At 23.7% G+C, this 17,889-nt stretch overlaps 1 protein-coding gene across 1 annotated transcript; it reads left to right on the plus strand.

Annotated features, from left to right (window-relative positions):
• The first annotated feature begins 6,114 nt into the window (after nucleotides 1–6,114).
• Nucleotides 6,115–14,771, plus strand: LOC145835086 (microtubule-associated protein RP/EB family member 1-like). Its single transcript, XM_082942630.1, has 7 exons — nucleotides 6,115–6,277; nucleotides 7,924–8,030; nucleotides 8,270–8,362; nucleotides 9,143–9,236; nucleotides 9,560–9,717; nucleotides 13,061–13,231; nucleotides 14,652–14,771. Exons 1-7 carry the CDS (start codon nucleotides 6,115–6,117, stop codon nucleotides 14,769–14,771), a joined length of 906 nt encoding a protein of 301 aa, XP_082798756.1.
• Nucleotides 14,772–17,889: the final 3,118 nt, after the last annotated feature.

Raw genomic sequence — 17,889 nt, forward strand, 5'->3', positions numbered from 1 at the left:
CAGTGATGCATATATAAATTGCACCCTTTTTTTGTAAAATTTATTATCATTTAAGTGACATTAGTGTTTAATTAAATAAAGTATATAACTTAATTTAAACCAATTTTTTAAATCAAATTCTTTAACTTGACTTGATTATTTTTAAAACAGAAATAATAACTTTATTATATTTTTCACACCTTTATAACTAAGCATTCGTTAGCATTCAATTAATTTAAAATTTCTATTTCATTTGTTTGTCAGTTAAGTTGAAAAGTTTTACATTTTTAGTGATTTATCATTAAACTAAATAAAATAAATATAGCAAGTATTATTGTAATGAGTAGAGTAGCAGTTGCTGGTATATTCTGACCATATTTTAAACAATAGACTTCTTTACTGTATCAAAAACAAATTAGTGCATATTAACAATTATTTATTTTCCTGGTAGTAATGATTATGTCACTGATCCAGCTAAAATCATAGATGTAAATAGTTCTCAGTAAGATGAACAAGTTACTTGAGAAACTTTTTACTTGTTCTTCTCTTCGGTTAGAGAAGAAAAAGTAAAAAATGAGTCATCTCAGATAACCTCTCGCAAAGTTCGTTATCACAATTATTTCAGAACTTCTTGATAGAGTCACAAGTGATGCCATTCAGGATGATGAGTTTGAAATGAGGAGCATAAGACTACAGTCAAAGTTATAATAAAGTCAAAGTGCGCACTAAAGCTCGAACTATCAAAATGCAGCAAAAACTCTTCTGAAGATTTGAACCTCAACGAAACCAGTTATGAGAATAAAGATTCTTTTTAACCAGTTGTAGATCCAGATGTAGACTCAAAGCAACTGACAAGTCTGTTAGCGAAGATTTAATTGTTAATGAAAAAAATAATTGTGCACATCTAAATTTGGCACTGATGATAAATCCTAAACGAAATGAAAGTAACTAGTTTCAAAGCGGATAAAGAGGGAAAAAATCCCTAGTGAATAAATAAAAGGGAAATGTTCCACTAAAATCATAATCAGTAACTCGCAATTTTGACAAAATTTCGAATAATGGTAAAGTTAGTTGTTATTCACCGACAAAAAGTGACTTTAATGATGAATCTAAAATAGAAAAGACCTAGCAGAGAAGTTGAAAAGAAGCCAATTACGGAGAAAATAGTTAAGAGGTGAAGACATGAAATAATTCTAAGTTTTTAAATGTGTGGTGTTTGACTTATGTGTTATACAAATTGAGTTGTTTTTATACATTGTGTAGTTGTGTTTGATGGTCTTAGTTTGTTTATAATAGTTTGACGTTTTAGCAATAAATTAAATAAATTTACTATATTTCTTTAGAGACCCGTGAAAACATTTTTATAGTAAATCTTAGTTGTCTTTCATAAATCGAATCTTGACCACAGCTGGTATATATTATGTTATAAGTGATTATAGAATCTTTTACTTTGCTACTTGTTGTATGATTTGATTTAATTTCGTAAGATAGTGATCAAATGTACAAATTTTTACAATTATGTATTTAATCTCTTCGATTAATATTAATAATCATTTATCTTTTTATTATACGTTTATATTATTGAGTGTTTATTCTAGATCAGAAGAACAAAAATTTAATAATTTTTAGGTTTAAGCACAAATTATTTATATTTTTAGTTAGAAATATTAAATTTTTATTTAGTAACCTAACTACAGTGAACATTTAATAATTGTTTAATATTAACTTAATATTTTTCAATGTTCGCTCTGTTTGATGAAAATGTACTTTTTTGGACTAATTATGTTTTCTTGAGAATTGACTATCAACTTATTCAAAACAGTACACTCCTTAGATGCTATTTCTGCCTGTTACTATTTTGAAGTCATTCTCATAAAAAATTTGAGTTTTTGACTAAAAATATTTTTTATTCAAATAAAAAAATAATTGGTTTTTCGTCATAAAATTTTTGTTATGTTGCTTTTAAGTTGACATTGCAAGATTGAAACCCAGTTATTGACACATATACAAAAAACAAAGTCTTTTTAAAAGTTCATCACAAAGATTTCCTTTAACTTAAAATTGTTAACTCAATACTGTAGGAGAAGATAGAGTTTTAATATTTCTATCTTTAGCTGTTTTAGCTTTCTCTTTTAATGAATCTTTTGTTCTTCTACTATATTAAAAACTTTTAAAAAGCAATTTGGAGTGTTAACAAAATTCTACAAAATAAGATAAAGTCAAAAAGTGATTTACCCCCTATACTTTTTATTTCATTATGAAGCAGCATATAAAGCAACTTCTGAAATCTTCTTCAACTTTTCAATAATTTCATAAAGAGTGGAACAGCTCACCTTTTCTACCATTCATTTAAGGATATAACATACTCACTCATTTGACCTTCAAAAAACGTTTATCGTTGCAGAGGGTAGAGTGTGTTATCTGATGTTTCTCTACAAAAAATAAAAAAGGTATAGAGGTGGAAAGTTATGCTAATATAATTTTAAAGATTTTAACTTGGCTAACAGTTGCTTTAAACTATAAAAATGAAAATTAGTTATTGAAAGGTAAAGGCACAAAATTAGAGAGTTCAATAAGATCCTTTTAAAAGGGCCGAGTTAAAAAGACAAAAAAAGTTTATTTTATTAAAAATCCATCTTCTTCTACAGTTTTTGACCCATCTTTTTCAAAATTTTTAAGCTTAACTTTAATATAAAATCTTATAGTAGAGTTTTTTAATTTTGAGTAAAAATGTTTTTTTTTCTTTAAAAATATTGAAAAATCAATTTTTAAATCATTGCATTAATGTTTTTAACTTATCTTAATAATTTAAGGTCAGTAGCTTGAAATATGTAGAAAGTATATTTTAAATGATTTATTCAATTTCTGAGTAATTTGATTATGAAAAAATTGTGTAATATACTTGTATTGGAAAATTTTAACAAAAATTACTTTATTTCATAAGTTAATTAAACTTTTTACATCTTATAAAAACTAACTTACAGTTTATACTTAAAGCTTTCATATAAAAGCTAATGTTTTTTTTTGTCAAAATAAAAACTTAACCTCCCTATGCCCTTAATTATTTAATTTTATCTTCCTGTCTTATTCAAATAGAATGGCCTTATTAAATATCAAAATCTTATGGATAGTAATCAGCTAAAGTAGAAGTAGCTGGAAAAAAATTATAAAAAAATTACTCATAACTCGAAATGTTTTTAAATTGTATACTTCTTTTTGGAGGACAGTTAAATTGCAGTTGTTAAAAATTCTTTATTTTGAAAGTTTTATGAAAACTTGTATATATAATATTGAAGACCTTTTCAAAATCACTTCATAAATATAATACATATAAATATAATTTTGTTGAGTTATTATGATGGGACAAAAAAAATTGTGTTAACAAAAAAAAAACAAGACCAAAAAAAAGTTTTTGTAGATCATAATTACAAATACATCATAATTACTTAAATAATTGTCTTGAAATTGTAAATGGGTTTAAAGAATAATCTTTTATAGTGTACATACAAATTTTAGTATCAACATCTGAATTAAATTTGCTTTAAATAAGGTTTAAGGTAAAAATATGAATTGGTGGTATGAAGTGGTTGAAATAGTATTTATAAAACTTTTCACAACTTTGCCACATTTAAAGTTTCATTACTCAAGACTGTAATCTAACTGTCATCCAAAAAAAGTTTTTGTAAATTAGTTTTATTTTTACAGTAGGGACATCAATAAGGTACAAAAAAGTGCCAACTTTTTGTGAAATGTGTATCTTACAGTTTTCAGACAAATTTTACTTTTTTCACACTAAATAGTTGTTAAAAATATATTTTTTGAAACCTGGTCTATTTTAGTTTATTTCAGACTAAGCATAGTTTTACAAAATTGGTTGTACAAATATTCTTGTACTTTACACAAATTAGTAGTACCTTACAAACATAAAACACAATTATTTCATTTTCAATTTTCTTAGAAGTTTTAAAATTCACTAAAAATATATTTTCTTAATTTTGTGTATCAAGATCTCAACTTTTCAGCAAAATTCCTTATAGTTTATAATATTTTCAATATAGTAGTTTGAAAATATTAGATTATAACTATATAAATAATAAAATAACAACTAGATAAAAAAAATTACAAATTTTCTGTAAAAAATAATCTTATAAAAAGATCATACATTGAAAAGAAATAAACAGTAGTAATGGATTTACTGTGAAAATTTAAAAAGAATGGTTTAAAATGAATGAGGAGATAGATTTTTAGTGATTTTTTTTTGTAGTTAAGAATCCTATTAAATGCACTAAATTTTATCTCTTGTATTTCAAAATTTACTTTAATTTTTTTTAAATAGTTTAAAAGTGTCTGGTAGCCAAGATAAATCTCTATAAAATAAAACCAGCTTTTAAAAAGAAGATGGCCCTGTTATGCCTTTAATTGTGTTATAATTGAGTTAACCATATTAAGGTCATGTTTTTGATAATTTAATTTCATTTATATTATAAAGTAACATAAAATGTTATATTATTTTTTTTGCAGTTCATCTGCAACTTAAGAATATCTAGTGTAAGTTTCAAAATTACTAATAAAAACACCTTTTTTTAAGAATGTCTAGTGTAAGTTTCAAAAATTTAAAAACGCCCTCCTTTTTGCCCCTTTACTAATAATTGCCCCCCCCCCAATTTACTAAAATTTTCCCCAGGGGGCAATTTTGCCCACTTTGGAAAACCTTGGTTTAAAGTGAAGCAAATGAAAAAAAAATGTAGAAAAAAGGACATGTTGAAAGTAAACCATTTTTCATACAAGTTGATATTTATATTTGTCCAAATTACAATAACAAAGTTCAAAACTATTAAAAACACAAAAAATTAATCTTAGAAAGTTTCTAAGGTTTATTATAAAATATTAAAATTTCCAAGACTTGTTTATATATTAAACATCATAAATAAATATTAAATAAAGATAAAACAAACATTTAAAATCTCATAGAAACTATATAAACAGTTTTTGATGGTTGCATATTCATACAGAATAAAATTCTGAATATTCAAATCATTTGAATTCTGATTAAAGGTTTTTAAGGACCATATCTTAATTTTTTTTAAGTAAAAAAGTATGTAACACTAAAATAAATTAAAAATGACTAGAAAAATTAGATAAAAGAGCAATAATATAATTCACATTCTTACAGAACTACTAGAGTTTAAAATTTGAATTGTCCCAATCAGAAAATGTTGTACTGGTTTTTACGTAATCTTTAAATTTTTAAAGCTTCTTTTTAGGTTACTCTCTTATTTTTTGCTGACCTTTTTTGTCAACTTTTGCTTATTGAATTTCAACGACCTACTATCCTCTTCAAACTACTGGAACTGATGTTTCTAGAGAATAGTAGGTCCAACCATTAAAAAAATTATCGTATGCCCTTATTGGAAAGTAAAAGGTTAAACTGAAATGTACTTTTTATAAAATATATAATTTTCAATTGACTTTTGAATAACAATTTTTAAATCAGGTTTGTAATAAGATTCCACAACAAACATACTGACTTTTCTGAATTCATTCTGAATGAATTCACTATAAAAATATCTTGTCTTATGTGTAGAATAATTCTAGCTCATTTAAATTCATATCTAACATAGAAGTATATATCACTTTTTCTAAACTATTTTTTAAGCTAAGACATAAAATTTTAGAAAGTCTTCCTTAGATTTAAAACTATTGCTTTGAGAAAAAAAAACTTTATTTTAAATATTTGACAATAAAAGTTATTTTTACTTGGAAATAAAAAATCATACTAAAATTATTTTATAAGTTTTGTGGGGTTTCTACACGTCAGGCTAAATTTGTTGTTTTGGAAATATTAGCAAAATAAAATCTCAGTTTTTACAAGTTGAAGTACTTGAAGTTATTTGAATTTTTTTTTCAAAGAAGATTATTAAGTTGTGAATTTCTTTCTAAACAAAAATTTGGTTTATGTATTCTTACTATAATATGTCTTTTACTGGTTTATGTATATTACTAAAATTAAAGCAATATAAGTTAAATTTCATAATCAGATTAAGTTGACATGAAAGGTATCTTCATGCAAAGATAGTTTACCATTTTTTAAATATGACTATTTACACAGCTGTAGAATCATTTAAATAAAAAGTTATGTCTGCCGTCAACGTGTTTTCAACGTCGGTTTCAACAAACAACCTGAGCAGGCAAGAGCTGGTGCAGTGGGTAAACGAAACACTGGAGCTCAACGTTAAAAAAGTTGAGCATCTGTGCACAGGAGCCGTTTACTGCCAGTTCATGCACATGATGTTTGGAGGTGAGTTTTGTTGTCATTCAAAATCTCATGTTTAATGAAAATTAAATACACTATAAAGGAAACTTTAAAATCGAAGTAAAAATATTTTAAGGGGTATTTGCTAAACTTGTAAAAATAATTTTTTGATTGTATGTGTGTAATCAGTATAATTCTCAAACAAAAAATGAAGCTTGAAAACCAAACTAAAATGGTGTTTATGAAAATAAATGAAACTATTTTTATTTATTTTGTTTTTTATATATTTATTTTCATTATGGCAATGGTGTTAATGATAAATTTAGGCATTTAAAAAAGTATTTCTTAATTCTAATTTTTTACAATTTTTTTAAACTATTTGAAATTCCCAGGTATTACTGTAAATAACTTTGTAGATATAATATAGCAATGATTATGGCTGTTATTTGACTTATTTTAGATATTTTCTTTCCAACAAACTATTTTACATGTTATTTTTATGCCACATTTTAAAAAATTGTACAAGTTTTATAATAAACTAAACTTTAACAATAAAGCAATAAATTAATGAAACATTTATAAAAATTAACATAAAACCATATTTAGTAGGACCCCTGTTACTTGTTAAAACGTGTTGATTTTTGAAAAAATTTAAACCATACAATACCTTACACATACAAATAATAAGCTTCATTACAGATTAAGTATTTTTTATGTAGTTTATTAAGTTTTATTTGATTTACTTTATTGAATACACTTTTGTTTTATATCATGTTTGTTTAGAATTTTAAAAGTAAAATTGCTTATGCAAAGTTTAGTATTTGTTAACAGTAAAACTAAAATGTACAAAAAAATTACACAGTCTTATCAGTAAACACGGTTTTGCACTATATATTTTTTATAAACATTTTTTTAATGAGACACGAATTGTATTGTTAATTTTTTTTAAATTTGGGAACCAAGACTTCTAAAAAAATTAGTAGCTACTATTTTTTATTTTTGTTAATTCCACCGATTTCAGAGCTCAAAAAAAAAAAGATAAACATTTATTATTTTACTTTTGTTATGTAGCTTTATTATATATTTTTTACATTACATTATGTTGTACATGGGATTTAAATCCAATATTAACTAATTTTAGAATTGCTAATACATAAGATTTTTGATAATGTTTCATAATTTTTTTATATGTTTTCATGATTTTAATTTTAAACTAAATAGAATACTGACAACAAATTTTTTTTATTGAACTGTTTAACAAATAAACTTAGAAGTGTTAAATTCAATTGCAAATTGTTGAATTTTGGATGACTAATATCTTCTGTTGTTACCTAGCTTACCTGAAAAATCCATAATAAATAGGAATAAAAAAAAGTTTTAAATTTTTTGCAAATTAGAACTACTTTATAGAAAAAGTGACAATCCCCTTATCAAATCTAGATTTATCTATAATAAAAATAGTACACTATAATTGAGTGAATTAAAAAAGATTAATGAAGTTATAGAGTAAAGAAGACTTATGAGAAGTTTCAAGATAGATTTTTAATTTAACTAAAAAAAATGTAACCAACATAAGTTTTATTCACTTATGTTTAACTAAAAATAGTATTCTAATAGATGATATTTTTTAATAAAAACAATTTAAAATAGCTAAAATAAAACACTGTCATAATTGTTGATATAAAAAACAGGTAAAATTCGCATAAAGAGGGTGAAATGGGAAAGTAAATTGGAACACGATTACATTCAGAATTTCAAAATCTTGCAGGAAGCTTTCAAAAAAACTGGTTGTGATAAAGTAAGTTACTTTAAATTAATAAACAAATAATTTTAGATAACACTGCATTAAATATAAATAAATAATAAAGTTCTTTAAAAGTATTACACAGTTTTATTTATTCTTAATGAAATATAATGGAATATGTTTACAAAATGTGTTACAAAATAAATTGCTTGCTTATGTAAATTGTAGCATACATAAAAAGTTTTTTTTTTAAATTAAATTTATTGTATTTATTTTAATTATTTTTCTTACAGACAATTCCTGTAGAGCGTTTAGTCAAAGGAAGATTCCAGGACAATTTCGAATTCGTTCAGTGGTTCAAAAAATTCTTTGATGCAAACTATCACGTAAGTTTATTTTTTAAATTTAACAAGTATTCAGGGTAGATATAACATTTAACGGAATTTTCAGTAATCTTTATTACTGACCAAAGTAATAAATATAACGTTTTTTGAAAAAATATATTAATAAAGCATCAATTTTTTTTGATAAAATTAACAGTTTAGATGTGTTTCCTTTTTATAATAATTTTCAAAATTAATATTTTTCTAAGTGTAATATGTTATTCATCCAAATATGTATATAAAGTGTTTAATATTTATTAATTTTGAAATAATTTCCTTGTAATGATATTCAATTTTAATTAGTTAAACTACATTAAATCAAAATTGACGATTGTTTATAAATATTAGTCAAAGTGTTTATCTTATTTTATTTGTTTACACATAAAACATAACTAACACTCATAACAGTCTATCAAATAGTTCATTTATTTAATTGTTTTTGTAACAGTAATTCGTTTTAGTTAGCTGAATTATTTTTAAGTTAAATAAATTAAATTATCAAACTTAACATTCGTCAGGATGATATTTACAAATTTATCTAATTTTACTTAAAAAAGGGTTTGCCTAAAAACTGTTTAAAAACTTTTTACTTAGGGTCAGTCTTAATATTTACGTGTTTATTTCACTTATAGCATATATTTATACAATTTATCTTCAGGATTTGCCTAAATACTCACACAATTCAAGCTTTTACTCAGACTCAGTCTAAATACTAAATTAATTTATCATAAAGCAACTTTTTCAATCAATCCTAATATTTACATGTTTATTTTAAATTTTCAGGGTCAGTCTTACGATCCTTCTGCGGCTCGAGATGGAAATTGGCTGGCAGTTGCTGGAAATCCTAGACCTGGGGAAACACCCAGCTCAAAACCAAGTTTGTTGTTAATGAAATTAATTGATTAAAAGTTAATTGAGTTGTGCTATTACAAACACTTAATAGCAAACTAAGTTAAAAAATATTACTAAAAACAAAGTAAAAATATAGAAAATAAATTTCAAATTAAGTTGAAAACTTTATTATAAACAGCCAACAGAAAACCTAGTTTATTGGTATGGGATAATAAAGTAAAATCAAAAACTAAAATTAATCAAGTTGAAAACCCATTATGCATTTTTTTGCTACTAAAAATGAAATTTACAAAACTCTCATGAATGAAAATATCAACCAATTTAATAAAAATACAAAATTATTTAAAGGTTCTGCGCGTCAACCAAAGAAGATAAACACGTCGAGAAGCGAGAAACCAGCATCAGCAGCAACCTCTACTGTTTCTCAAGAACACAGAATTTCGTCCGCTGATGTTGAAAGTATGAAGAAACAGCTGAAGAAAATGAAAGTCACATGTGAACAGCAGGTTAGGAAGATTGAGAATTTTTTGTTACTAAGATTAAAAGATTTTTTTTAATCAATAAAGACTTAAACTATTTCTTAAGCTAAAGTATTATATGAAAATCACTTTTAATCAGCAGGTTAAATTTAAAAAAAATGAAAATTACAAGTATTTTAGTTAACTTTGTTGCGATTTTTTAAACAAAAAAACAATACTTTTGATAAGCAGGTTAAATAGAAATAATGAAAATTTATTTTTGTTTGTACTACAAACTAAAAATTTTTTTAATTAGCGAACATCGTTTTTTCAATTTTGTTAAATTGAAAGTCTTATATGATTTGTTGTGGTACTATAATAAGTGTAAAAGAATGTAATGTGATTTAGCTCTAGTTGAAAATATAAGTTTTAATTATGTAAAATACAAAACTAATAGTAGTAAGTATTTCAAAACTTACAGCTAACTTAATTTGGATGTCAACTTAAATTTAAATTCTTTGTGTTTAAAATTATAATTTCAATTGGTGATTTAATTTAGATCATCTATTCTATACTTTTTTATCATTTAGTATAAAAATTATTCTACACAAGTTAGTTTTTATAACTGTTACGGTTATTTTATTTAAAAAGAGTGTAAAAAACTAAAAATATTATGATCAAACTATCTATCTTATATCATATTAATAAATTAATGAAATCAGTTAAATAGTTATTCGTTTAAGCTTAGTTTTAGTTCTAAGCATACTCTGCAAATTAGTTTAAACTCACTTTATGTCTTATTTAACAAGCTATTAAATTTGTAAAAATGTGCTCTATTGAAAATAATCTGTTCTTTATTACTTCCATTGAGCTGTAATACTGTGTTATTAATGTCACTTCTTAATGATTTAAAATAATTTTAATTAATTTATTTCATTTTCACTATGAACTATAGTAAATAGCTGATATACATTGGCTTATTTTAATTTATAAATCATTATATTATATTACACATAGTTTTACGTACTTATCATCAAATAATTATTAATCTAATTTAACTATTTTAAACAATTTGACATCGGCTAATGCTAATAAAATTAATTTTTAATTGTTTTTTAAAGATTGTAAACTCAGACTGCATTAAATGTTGATTATTAACAGTTAATTTCAATCTTTTTATAATAAAGTTAATCATTTATATTAAATTTAGGATTATGCATTTTATACATTTTGTGAAAGCTATAAGAAACTTTTTTTTTTAATCTTATTGTAGTTAAAAATAATTTTTTTGATAACATGTTGGTAGTATTGTAAATTTTTATCAATCACCAATTGTAAGAAAATTTTGTGAGTAAAGAAATAATTTTATTTGAGAAAACACAGTTGATAGTTTTGGCAGACATTTTAATTATGTTAGTCGCCTGTATTAATACGTGCTATGAAGTACATTTCTCATTTACGCATCATACTTTGAATTTTTTGAATCAGTTACTTGAGTTATTTATTTGTATTTGTACTTTTGAGTAGAAAGTGAATTTGGTTTTAAAGCTATTCTAGTTTACAAATATTAAACTTTTCCTCATTGTATTCTGAAGTAGCTTAAAAACTTAAAAAGCGTTAAAAATTATTTATAGCTTGTTTTGATTGAATCTTTTTGAGTTTTTAATCTTTTTCAAAAGGCAATAACCTGAAATATTGGTATTAAAAGTTTATTGGTTACCAACAGCACATTAAATTTTACTAATAAAGTAAAATCAGTTAATGATTGAGTTAGTTTAACTTGGCACTTATTTTTATTTTTAACTATACTTTAGTATGTACCAGTTTTAATAAAATAGTCAAGTGAGTTATAAACTTTATTTATTTATTTAATTCTTCTCGCGTTCACATAAAATTTTTAACTGAAGTTAGTTTATGTTGCTTGAGTATAAATATAGTTTGTAACAAAAATGTATTTATGTTTTTTATGTAATATACAAAGAATGTTATTCATAAAATGTTAGAAATATACACAATTTTTTCAAAATAAAAGATTAAAATTTGGGCTGTATGAATTATATTATAATAAAACAATAAAAAGGAAATACTATATTTTTTGTTTTAAATTTTTGAAGTAAATGTAAATGTTTTTGTTTTCTTAATAATAATATAATTTATAATAAATAACTTTTTATTCAAGTTCTATGATTCGTTTAGCATCATTTTAGACCGACTTTTAAAAAAACCGCTTAATTTATCTGTGTTGTATTCAGTATTTTTATGAATATAAATAAAAAAGCACGAGCAACGTATTGTGTAAAAAACATATTCATACTTACTAAAGTGTTGCCAGAAGACCTCGAATTTGAAAATTTTAGAAAAAATAAAACTGGAAAAACCTTGAATTTGGAAATTTTTGAAAAAATAAATATAAAATTTATTTTGAACAAAAATCACTAAAAACCTGGAATCTAAACATATTTAACATGTAAATTAATTAAATTAAGATAAGATGCGAAAATTATTTAATATACAATATTTTTTCTTGTTTCATTTACAGTTCTACTTAATGAAAACCAATTTAAAGTAGCTTTACAGTATCTTTTTAATATTTTATGGAAATTAATACAGTTTTTTAGTAAAACTTAGGTTTATACCAAAAATAGATTAAAAAAAACTTGTTATTTTAAAATCCTGGAAAAAAATCTTTAGCATCCCAACACCAAAATTAGTAGTAAAATATTATTAGTAAAAATAAGTAAAATATTTGTATTACTAGCATGTTTATATCACCAAAGAAAGTTTTTAGAACATTCTTTAGTTAGACCTTTTTTTAATTTTCCTGCGTATAAAAAAGTATGTATACCGCTAAATTGATAAATATATATATTAAAAACAATAACTCTTTACAGTTTTTAAGAAATTTACAAGAACTACTTAACTAAACTTGTATCATAGTTGCCATAGTTTGAGCTTTTTTAGATCTAGCAGTTGAAGATTATTTGTTTTCTAAACTTATGTCACCTAGGCTTGACGATTATCAAAAGTTATAGAAGCTTAAAGCTCTTTAAGAAATTTGTTATTTAAAAAATCACATATTGAATTTAATCAATTGGTATCAACAGTGTTTACATATCAAATGCTTATTTAATAGTCCACCAAAAAATACCAATGATGTAGCAAGTAGCATATTCTGGTGTAATAATGATTATATTATGACTTTGAAAGAAGAGAATATGTAATACCTATAAAGTTCTTTATTAGTTTATTTTAAACTATGCAATTCTTATTGAAGTTGTAATACTAATTTACGATGATTCTAAACCTATACATTACTAATCCTAAAACTTACTACTATTTATAATTTAGTAAGTCATTATGACGTATTAACTCATATTATGACGTCACACAGGAAGAGGAGTTTCAGGAGACTCTCAACTCGGTGATGAAGGAGAGAGATTTTTATTTCGGAAAATTGAGAGAAATTGAAACGATGTGCCAAGTCGCATCAGACAACGCAGAAGCTAATCAGTTCACCAAAGATACTTGTAATCAAATACTTGAAGTTTTGTACGCCACTGAGGTATTAATTAATGTAAAAAATAGTTAAGTATTTAATAATGAAATTAAAAATAAAGTGAAGCTAATTAGTTAACTAAAGATACTTGCAACCAGATACTTGAAGTTTTGTATGCAACTAAGGTTTTTAATATATTAAAAATTATAAGATTTACTAAAGAATCCTCTCGTCAGATACTTGAAATTTTGTTTGGAGGTTTTTAAAATAGAAAACGTTTAAAGGTATAATAAAATTTACACAGTTTTTAAATTTACTGATAGTTTAAAACATTCTTGAAGTATTGTATGCTACAGAGTTTTTTATGACAACAATGATAAGACTTAGATAAAGTTTTGAAAATCATAACTAAAATGTTAAGACACTAGAAGTTATGTATTCAATACAGTTGAATTACTATTTTTATCAGTGTGCTCTGTAAAAGAATTATTTGGGGTGACTGTTTAATTTGGATACATAGAGTTTGAAAATTTAGGCTAAAAAGTCTCAAAAACTCCTGAAATATTAAAAAAGTTTGATACTTAGGAAAGTTTTTGGAAAAACCTAGATTTTTGATGAGAAATAATTTAAAATCCTAGAACTTTTTTTTTTCTGTCTCTACATCTTTGATCAAATTGTTGTTCACAATCGAACTATTGAGTATTTTATATTGAACTATAATTTGAAAATCTCCCGAATTAAATTTATAAAAATAAAAACTGCTTTAAATCAAGTTATCTTTTAAAAGATTTATAAATAAAAACCTTATTATTAATATTGCCTGCTCACTCAAGAAATTTAACTTGAAGTATTACAATTGATTTTGTAAATAAAAAATGTGACTTAACCTAATACACTAATACCATAAGACACTTACTTCACGATTAACTTAAATTAGTTCAATATTTTATTAAAGTTTATTATTCCCTACATAGTGCTCAAAATAGAATTTAAGAGGCAAGTGTTCTAGTTGATGTGAGTTAGTGTCAATCTTGGAATTAACCTAAATGTGACCTTTTCAAACTTGTTTTTACCAGTAACTTTAGCTTTAGAAGAAGTGTTTAAACTTGCACAACACTATAAAAATTTTATGAGTTGTTTATCAAAAGATAATGTTATATATTTTTTCCATATACTTGCTTGAAATTACAATTAAGCTCAAAACTACTTTGTTATAACTATCAACTAAAAATATAAAAATTATAGGTTTTAACACTTTTTATTTGTTAAAACACATAAGCTCTTTTGGAACTATTTATTTAAAGTTAAAATTTATTTTACCGAAATTTATAATATTTATATTTAGGACAACAACGAAGAATTCAAAGTTGAACCTTCAATTAACAATATTTACAATTTTTATATTTATTCAGTTAGATATAATTAGTTTTTTGTCTATTTCAAATAACAATGTTTAGTTATTTTTTATTTTATTTCTCACAAATAGGACAACAACGGAGAAGTAAAAGTCGAACCTTCAATTTCCGACACTTTCCACATGGAAGGCCCTGACAGAGATAATTTGGTCGATAAAATCGAATCGAACCAGTCTGATAGCTTCTATTAGTTATTAAAAGTTTTTAGTTGAATTTAGTTTAAATTTTTAGTTTTTTTGGTTGTTAGATGGAATTATTTTTTGAGTTAGTGTTAACAGTTTTAATAGTTGAGATTTTTTATTACAATAAAAAAAATTATACAGTTGAGTTATTTTATTGTTAATAAATTCAAATGTTGTACTAGTTAAAGAAAAGTGTGTGATAGAATTTTTGTAAAAATTAGTTTTATTTTATTTTTCATGTTAAGCATAATATAGCAACTAAACCAAGGGTTTTCCATAATTCAAAATATCCCACTTACTTTCAGATTAATTAAAATTAATTTTACTTTTTACTACAAACAACATGTAATAAAGTATCTTGAAAATAATCTGATGTATGCTAAATTTGCTTTGGTTACTTTAAAATTGACACTCCCAATTGTACAGGAATATTTTTCTTAAAAAAAAATTATAATAACTATGTGCACTATTAAAAACTGCTTGTTAGAACACAGTTTTTGTTGACATGGTAAACTGTATTTTTTAAGTGTACAAAATTGTAGAACTTTAGTTCAAAAAATTAAAAAAAATTAAATCTAGGTAATTAAAATCATATTGAATTACTAGTAAATAAAAGCTTTTTTAGAGATAAAAATGGTTATAGTTTCTATTAAAAGTTTAAAAAAACTTACAGATGTTTTATTTGTAATTTTTGCTACAGAAACAAAAATCATTGACAAAAGTTTTTAGAAAAAGCATCAAGTAAATAACTAGATACAGATTGGTATTTGCTAAATTTTTTAAATTTGTTTTAAGATAGTCTTACGAAATTCAGTTGAAAATTCCCAGTCTATATGGAAAGCAGTCGTTGAAATTTATTAGCCACTGAATAATTAATAGACTTTCCCCTTTAAAACGCCGTGCAGTTTTGCCTGCTTGAGTTTCTGACGAAATATAATTCAAGATTAATTTTATCTTGCGAGTTTTTAGTTTCGCCTTTTAAAGTGTTTAACAGTTTTTATTAAATTTAAATTTTCACTTAAATGTTAAAAGAATTTAATATCAAGTGAACGCTTTTAATCATTTATATGAAGTAACTTTTGTTAAAACTTAAATTTTGAAAAAAATCAGTAGAAATTACCCTTGAACAAAAATCTCAGCTTGTAGTTAAACATTTTTATTGATTTGTAAGGGTCAATATAAATATAGAGGTCAAGATAAATAAAAAAGTACTTTAAGATTTGGAATAGATTGTGCGATTCTAACGGGTAAACAAATTTATATGCTTTGTTTATATATCTTATTTTTACACTAAAAACAGTTTAGATTGTCTTCAGTATTTTCGTTTTAAAATTAGTTATAAATTACTGTTCTAAATTAAAAATAGTAGTTAGTAAGAAAAGGGAATTTTTAAAGTTATTTGTCATAATTAAATAAGTTCTATTTTATGAACCTAGGTAGAACATTTTGTCTAAATTTAGAATTTCTGTTCAAAACAGCTTTTGAGTTCATTAAGTTTGTTAGTCTTTTGTTAAGTAATCTTAAACTTACACAAGAAAAGAAGTACTTTTTATGACTTACATTTCTCAAGTAAGTTCTTTGTACACTAAGACTTTGTTTTTTTAACTCAACTAACTGAAATTGTGTCACTAGGTTTAAAAAAACTAAATACACTTAAGTTTTTTTAAACGAAGGGATAGAAACTTTAAGTTAATTATGGTTTGTTTATAATGTAAATTATCTTAGTATATGTTCTATAATTTTGTAACAATATAATTTTTCACTTAAAGTTGTCCGGAATGTACTGAAGCAAAGAAAGTAGATTTCAGACACTTCTTAAAACAAAATCGATGTTTTCAGTAATTTTTCTAAAAAAAAATGTATATAAAGTGATAAATGATTTATTTAAGAACCTTAGTATAAAATGTTGATATATAATGTTACTTGTTAGTTTGGTTTTTAAATTTGTTTCAAGTATTTTTTCACTACCGTACTTTATTAGCTAATTTAATAGTTAACTTTCAACATTTGAATTTCAAACTATCATATATGCTTTTAAAATGTACAGCAGTGCCATAAATGTCATTAGAGACTTATTAAAAGTTTATTTAAAATAAAAAGCTTTTGTTCATTGAAGACATAAAAAACTAATTTCTAATAAAGAAGCTACGTAACTTTTTATACAAAGAATTTTAAGTGAAAACAAATATCTTGTAGAACTAAGTTTAGCTTGCTCTTATAAAAACTAAACCCATGAAGTAATACTCCTTTCTAAAGCTTATAGCAGTATTTTTTAATTGATAGTGAATATACATTCATATACTTGTCTCATATACTAAGTACAATTTCAACACGTGCTCACTCAATTGTGTGTGAAGCTCTCTTTAAAATATTATATTTGTTAAACATTTTATTTGCATTTTAAATCTGTTTGACCAGCTAGGCGTAGAAATTAATATTAAATGCTACTGTCGGCAGTATAAGCTTGATATTTTCAAAGCTTTTGTTTTTTCAACAATTTTTAACCTTTAGTAAAAAAAAAAACTAAAAATATATGACTATAATAAATTTTTAACATATAGAAGACTGATATGGTAAAAGTCGTGAAACTTTTTTATTTAATGTTAAGTAAAATTAAGTCTAATGTACTGTTTATTTGTAACGAACTTTGATGTTTTTGCGTAAAAAGACATTGAAATATAACAAAAAGATTTATACAGCTTTTTTTAGTTTGTAAACTACCAAATTCTATCTTTAAATATACTAAATATTTTTAGTTTTGATAGTTGTTTTTTTTGTAAATAAAACTACAAAACGTTTTCTGTTAAAGCTTTTTAGTTTAATTTACTAAACACCTTAGAGTTAAAAAATTTTTTTAAATGTTTTCTAAGTACCTTGTAATTTAAGAGTATAGTAAAACCAAATAACATAAAACTTAAAAGGATATAAAGTAAAAAAGTAGTAATTGAATATGTTAGTATAGCTATCATTTTTAAAGTTAAATAAACAAAAAGCTTATATTGAAACACAATTCAGAGTAATTTTTACAACTTGTGCAGCGCAGTTTGTTCTTTAAGTGTACATCTAGCTATGCTTACTACACACGTTATTAACATATATGATATAATAATCAATCAAATTTCTTCAG

Source organism: Thalia democratica, chromosome 4 (genome assembly GCF_965202585.1).
Source record: "Thalia democratica chromosome 4, ktThaDemo2.hap1.1, whole genome shotgun sequence".
Taxonomy (NCBI): domain Eukaryota; kingdom Metazoa; phylum Chordata; class Thaliacea; order Salpida; family Salpidae; genus Thalia; species Thalia democratica.

Excerpts from the sequence above, each read along its gene's own strand:
- LOC145835086 (XM_082942630.1), top strand. The coding sequence starts at position 6,115 with ATGTCTGCCGTCAACGTGTTTTCAACGTCGGTTTCAACAAACAACCTG. Across the intron at positions 8,363-9,142 it reads TCTTTGATGCAAACTATCAC|GGTCAGTCTTACGATCCTTC; the intron begins GTAAGTTTATTT and ends TTAAATTTTCAG. Across the intron at positions 9,718-13,060 it reads AAGTCACATGTGAACAGCAG|GAAGAGGAGTTTCAGGAGAC; the intron begins GTTAGGAAGATT and ends GACGTCACACAG.